The 6,127-nt window shown below is 57.8% G+C and overlaps 2 protein-coding genes across 2 annotated transcripts; both read left to right on the forward strand.

The window, feature by feature from the left end:
* Positions 1–424: 424 nt before the first annotated feature.
* Positions 425–2,218, forward strand: LOC144161499 (tripartite motif-containing protein 3-like). The gene has a single exon (XM_077692164.1). It carries the CDS (start codon positions 425–427, stop codon positions 2,216–2,218), a length of 1,794 nt encoding a protein of 597 aa, XP_077548290.1.
* Positions 2,219–3,768: 1,550 nt separating this feature from the next.
* LOC144161501 (MOB kinase activator 1B-like) lies at positions 3,769–5,285 on the forward strand. The gene is made up of 3 exons (XM_077692165.1): positions 3,769–3,782; positions 4,574–4,956; positions 5,023–5,285. The coding sequence occupies exons 1-3, from the start codon at positions 3,769–3,771 to the stop codon at positions 5,283–5,285; spliced, it is 660 nt and encodes a 219-aa protein (XP_077548291.1).
* The last annotated feature ends 842 nt before the right edge of the window (positions 5,286–6,127 follow it).

The raw sequence follows: 6,127 nt of genomic DNA on the forward strand, positions 1-6,127 counted from the left end.
CGCCGCAAGGCCCGCGCTCACTTGTGCGAACTGAACAATTGCTGGTTATTTTTAACTGCGGACACGAAAAATTACGATTTGCTAAACAGCTTCACTGTTAAAAAGAGAATGGTCTTGCGACCACCAGCTCATTTTTCGCAGTAGAACCTATAACGTGTTATAAACAGCTGTGCGCTTAGCTAGGGCCGGCAGCACGGGCCTGCAGCAAGTGAAAGACGAAGTGGACGAAAATGAGCGTGCGCGCAAGCGCACGATCCTCGAGCCCCGGTCGAACGCTGCCATTCCACTGGCTGCAGCGGTCAAGATCAGACCTCTTCTGCGGGCTCCAAGGCTCCGGCGCTGGTCCGTAAGCGCGACGCTCGTCCTCGGCCCGTTCGTAGCTCGATCGTTCGCGCCGCAGGGCAGCGGTTGGTTTTCCGGGGCAATGCGCATGCCCTGCTGCTCGGCCGAATGGTCGGGCGTTGCGGCCCTGTGCCAGGACTGCAACCGGTTCATCTGCCGCAACTGCGCTTCAGCCCACCGGTCTATGCTGTTCAAGAACCACCGGGTGCTGTCGATGGAGAAGTGCCAGGGCGCGACGGGAGGAGAGCAGCCGGCGGCCGATGAGGAGGGCACCGACCAGCCCGTGTGCGAGGAGGACCCCGTGGAGCGCACGTCCGCGGAGCTGCAGCGCTCGCTCGAAAGCATCCGGCTCATGTCGAGGCAGCTGCGCGAAAGCTACGACCGAGCCCAGGAGGAAGTGGGCAAGACCTTCCAGTTCTTCATCGCGGCGCTCGAGGAGCGCCGTGAGAAGATGCTTGGAGACCTGCGAGACTTGTACGGCGCCCGGATGGCTTCCTTCGAGGCCCTGGAACGCAAGGTGCGCGACTGCATCGAACACATGGACCGCTTACGCGTGGCTGTGGAGCCAGGCGGCTCGGGCAGCGCCGAGGTCCCCGGCCTGGAGCAGCGGCTCGATTCGACCGCGGCGGCACTGCAGAGCTTCCTTCCCCAAATGGAGCGCCGCAGCAAGGAGCTGGACTTCAAGTTCAGCCAGAAGGCCATCGAGGAGGGAGTCCGTATGTTCTTCGGCCAAGTGCAGGCGGGGCAGCAGCCGGAGGCTTCGGGGCCCTCTGGCACCCAGGACCCCGTTTCTGCCGTCATACGGGAGCGCGGACACGCGCTTCACCAGGATGGCGCAGAACCACTGCGCCCGGGCGATCTGAGCGAGCTGTCCCTGGCCTGCAGCACCGGCGAGCCGAGCCCCCATCCGAGTCGGTGGGGTGGTGGGGGCGATGCCCATCAGGGCCCCCCAATTGCTCCGCTCACCTGTCGCATGAGGCGGGAAAAGATGATCCTCTATCACAAGTTCGGCTCCCTGGGCGTCAAGGAGGGCGAATTCTGCGAGCCCTCTGGGGTGGCCGTCAACTTTGAGAGCGACATCATTGTTGCCGACGCGAACAACCACCGCGTCCAGGTGTTCGACCGGGACGGTCGGTTCAAGTTCCAGTTCGGCCAAGTGGGCTTGGACGACGGGAAGATGTACTTCCCCAGCCGGGTGGCGGTGTCACGGACCACGGGGGACATCATCGTTATCGAGCGGGCGCCCGCCCACCAGGTGCAGGTGTTCCACCGCAGCGGTCGGTTCGTGCGCAAGTTTGGCTCGCTCGAGCTGAAGCACCCGCGCGCGGTGGCGGTGGACCCCCGCGGGCGCTTGGTGGTCGTCGAGTGCCACGTCATGCGTGTAGTAATCTTCGACCAGAGCGGCAACCTCCTGCGCGAGTTCGTCTGCTCCGACGAACTCACTTTCCCGAACGGCGTGGCGGTGAACGAGAAGGAAGAGATATTCATATCCGACAACCTCGCCCACTGCGTGAAGGTGTTCAGCTACGCGGGCGCCTATCTGCGTCAGATCGGTGGCGCAGGCGTCACCAACTTCCCCGTCGCTGTGTGCGTCGGTGGCGCGGGGGAGGTGCTGGTGGCCGACAACCACCGCGGCTTCAAGGTCACCCTGTTCACCCAGGACGGGGCCCTCCTGAAGGCGTACGAGTCGAACACCAAGTACAGGCACTGCTTTGACGTCGCCTGGATGGGCGGAGGGACGGTGGTGCTCGCCAGCAGGGACGCCGGCATCCACATGTACCGCTTCGCGGAAGACCCGCAGGCCCCTGCAGATCCGTCCCCGCCGCTGCTCCCCGTGCCGCTGTCTTCACTTCTCTTCCACCTCGTCGGCAGGTGAGCCCTCGTGTTCATGCTACAGGGTGGTTATTCACTTTTCGAAGACATTTGTTTCGAAATGTTGGCAAGAGGAGCGGATTCGCAAGCAAAAAATTTGGCAAGGGTTGGCAAGTAGTACGTGCGGGTGCCGACGCGGTTTCTTAAACTTGCAGGAATTTCTTCTCACGGAAACTGCGTTTCTGCGTTGGTGTGCGTTTAAAGGGGTTTTTCATAATAGAAAAAGCTACCTGTAAACTGGTAATGGCTGTCATAAAGCCAGTAAGACATATTTTATGATATTCACAAATCCTTGTTACAATTACTTAGGACGGCACCTGTATTGTCAACGCACCAAAAGAAAGATGTACTGATAACATGAAACGCGAACGCGCAGAAAAAGTTGGAAAGTACTGAACGAGAAGTTAACAGTGCACCGCAATTTAGCTCGTACGTCGGTGGGGTGAGGAAATAGGAAAGCCAATTCCAAGCAAGATGAACGAAATCGAAAGCCTCTGTGAAGAATGTTTGCGAAAACTCGAAATTGTTGAATTGTTTCGGCCCCTTCCTTGAAAAAGAACCATACCAGAAAAGTACTCTTAAACCACTTAGAAGCATCCACGCAGTCAGGGTTTCGGCGCGCATCTCGGAGCCGGGCCCCGATCACTGTTTTATTTAAGCGCAAGCAGCAACTGTGCGTACGCAAGAAACTTGCGGGGGCACGAGTGCGCATGCGTAGAATTCTCAAGCTGGAGCCTCTCGGTTTGCGTGCGCCCGCACGTCTGGGATCGGTCATCTCTTGCGGTCTCATGTCTTGCGGTCAGTGTACGCAACTATCTCGAACCGTGGCTGAAACGTGCTCTCCCTCGTAAGGCTGTGTTCGCGTGCTCAAAATAGGGTGTGGAAGTCGAAATGTCTTCCAGCAGCACTGCAAGCACGTTTGTGCCCCAATTTCAGACACGGGAATTGCAGCCATATATAGTACTACGGTGAAGCTTAGCGAGCTTTACGGGTTATTGAAAAGTCCTGCGCTCTGGTTACATTGAACGAGAAGAGGTACTCTGGTGGCAGGAGTCGCGGTAAGTTTGAGTGCCGCCATTTACAGTTACCTTTCGTTGCTCACCGGCGATTCTGAATCCCCAGCCGTCACCACTCGCAAGAAGCAGCAACAAGGGCCGCTTAGGAGAATTCGCGTCAAAAACATTCAAAAAACGTAACGAAAATTTCTTTTTTCACAAATTACCGAGGACAAGAAAAAATTCCTTAGTAAGCAGCAAATGTTGAATATTTTTAATAACTGCTAAAATATTGTTTGTGAGGTTTTTGTTTTATTGCCAGCAGTAATGCGGCGATGTTTTGTGGCGACCTGTGGACGAAAAACGGGTTAGCGCGCACCTCTGCCGCTCCCAATACTTAATCACTGCAACTGCCGGGAAGCTGTTGGCCGTGTTGTGCTGTTGGTCCCGGTGTCGTGCGTAACATGGTCGTAACACGGACAGCTGCCGTGATACCCTGTATAGAAAGATAGAAGCACCACATCCTACTCGGAGCCACAAGTACACGCCCCTCGTCGAGATGAGCTTCCTTTTGCTAGTTAGGCGGCGCACTTCAGACAGCTCGGCACACACCTTTATTCGCCTTTGTTGTTTGGGGGGAAGCACCGCGTCGACGCCTCTTGCAAGCTATTTGCACAGCGGTGATTACACCTGGACTGCTAGAAATGCGCCGCAAAGAATCCCCACACTGTTCCGCGCTTCGCGTTGTGTCGTCCGGGTAAGCAAGGTTGTTACCAAAGGCGTCGCTCGAGCGGCAGGCTTGTCCCCCGAACGCGACTCTGCGGACTGCCGCTGCCGGCTGGGCGTGGCAGCATCGCTTCAACTACGTTATTTCAGATCAAAATCGCTTTCCCACGATCTGCTGCAGCGTCAACGCGATCCTACTCCATTGAGGATCCGTGTAGCAGCAGGTTCCCTCGTGGTGTAATAGTTTATGCGAGCGGCTGAAAGGGAACGAGTGAAACTGAGATTGCGGGTCCATCTTTTGGTTAGAACAGACCCCCGATTCAATGCCGGAGCAGCTGGCCAACGTACGTTTTGTGCATGGAGCGGTCTGCCGGGCGGATATATCTGTAGTGACTAGTGACAAGCTGAGCTGTGGCGGAAGCCCAAAGAGAATTAGTGTAGCAGCGCTTGGATCTGGTCATTTGAGCGACAAGCGAGCGGTTTTCTCGACTGGTTATCAACTGCGGCGACGTTCTCCGCGGCAAAGCGGCCCCTTTAGGCAGTCGTGGCTCGGGATAGGTGGGCCTGGAAACGTTCTGCGAAGAGGAGGGTCGTAGATACTGGTGTAGCCGAGCCTCCTTGTCGATGCCCCTTTGCAGCGGGGGCTGCTCCTCCGAGGCGTTCAAGCCGAAGATCATCATCCGCGAGGGCACGCACCACCTAATGAAGCAGGCGGCGGCCACTCTGGGCTCGAGCAACCTGCGCTTGGCCGTCATGCTGCCCGAAAGCGAAGACCTCAACGAGTGGGTGGCCGTCCACACGGTGGACTTCTTCAATCAGATCAGCATTCTGTACGGCATGGTGAGCGAGTCCTGCACCGAGAGCAGCTGCGCCGTCATGTCGGCGGGCCCCGAGCACGAGTACCGCTGGGCTGACGGACAGACGGCCGAGAAGCCCGTAGCGGCGCCTAAGTACATCGCCTACCTCATGACCTGGGTGCAGGACCAGCTGAACGACGAGTCGCTCTTCCCCTCCACGATCGGTGAGTTGTGCTCCTGCTTGTTGTGCCCGCTCTTCTTCCTCCCGATCCTCACGCTGTCCCGTGCAGGGGCGCCCTTCCCGGAGTACTCCTCGTCCATCGCCAAGGCGGTCCTGAGGCAGCTGTTCCGGGTGTACGCGCACATCTACCACCGGCACTTCTCGGAGGTGGTGCAGCTGGGCGAGGAGGCGCACCTCAACACCAGCTTCAAGCACTTCATCTCCTTCGTCCAGCAGTTTGACCTCATTGACCGCCACGAGCTGGTGCCCCTGCAGGAGGTCATCGAGAAGCTCACCAACGGGGACCGCGACGGAAACCCCTCGCACCAGTGACCCTGTCTTCCCACAGAACTGCTGCCAGTCGAGGAGAGACGTTTTTTTGCCCCCGATTCGTGCTTCTTTTTTTTTTCACCCCTGCCTGGCCCTGCCCGGCCTTTTCTTCTGCCAGGCACAGCCAGGCACATGTCCCTTGTCATTACTTGTTTTCCTTCAAGTGGAACTATGGGTCCCGAAACACCACAGTGCCCCCCCCCCTCGAGGTGCTCAAAAAAAGTGTTTTTAGTAACCCTGGACTTCTGTGTGTTCTCTTCCGGGAGCGGTTCCGGTTGTGCCAGCGTAACAGCTTCGCTGCATGACGGAATGGCAAACTCTGCGGGGACAGGAATAAGCGGGAATTGTTTAGGGGCAGCTGCATGTTCTCTACCCTCGAGCCTGCTTTACTAACTGCTTTGTCCGAGTTGCTGATTCTTGGCTGCTATGGATATAAAAATTCCCGCGAATTCCCGCGAGGGGAACACGAGTAAATGCAGAGCATTGGGGCCTCAGTACTGGTTGAAGGCAGTGTTGCTTCCTTCGCTTCTTCCGTGATGCTGGAGTAGCAGACACGAGTAAACGTGGGAGCGAGCGTCAACCAAGGAAGGAAGGAGCAACGAAGTGACAAGCACGAGCGACCGCTAGCGGCTTTATATTTGCAGTGCGCGCAGTAGAGGGAGAGCGGTACGGGGGGGGGGGAGCGCGCATGCGCAAGCAGCGCGCGCTCTTCTACGCCCCACCGCGCTGCTATCACGCACCTGTTACGCCGAGACACGGCCGGACTGGAGGAGCGGCGAGCACGCACTTTCATATGAAAGTGCGCGCCCGCCGCTCCTCCAGCCCGGCCGTGGCCGAGACCGCGA

The sequence above is a fragment of the Haemaphysalis longicornis genome, unplaced genomic scaffold (assembly GCF_048455015.1).
Source record: "Haemaphysalis longicornis isolate Haplotype H1 unplaced genomic scaffold, Haemaphysalis longicornis Haplotype H1 scaffold_119, whole genome shotgun sequence".
Classification (NCBI taxonomy): Eukaryota; Metazoa; Arthropoda; class Arachnida; order Ixodida; family Ixodidae; genus Haemaphysalis; species Haemaphysalis longicornis.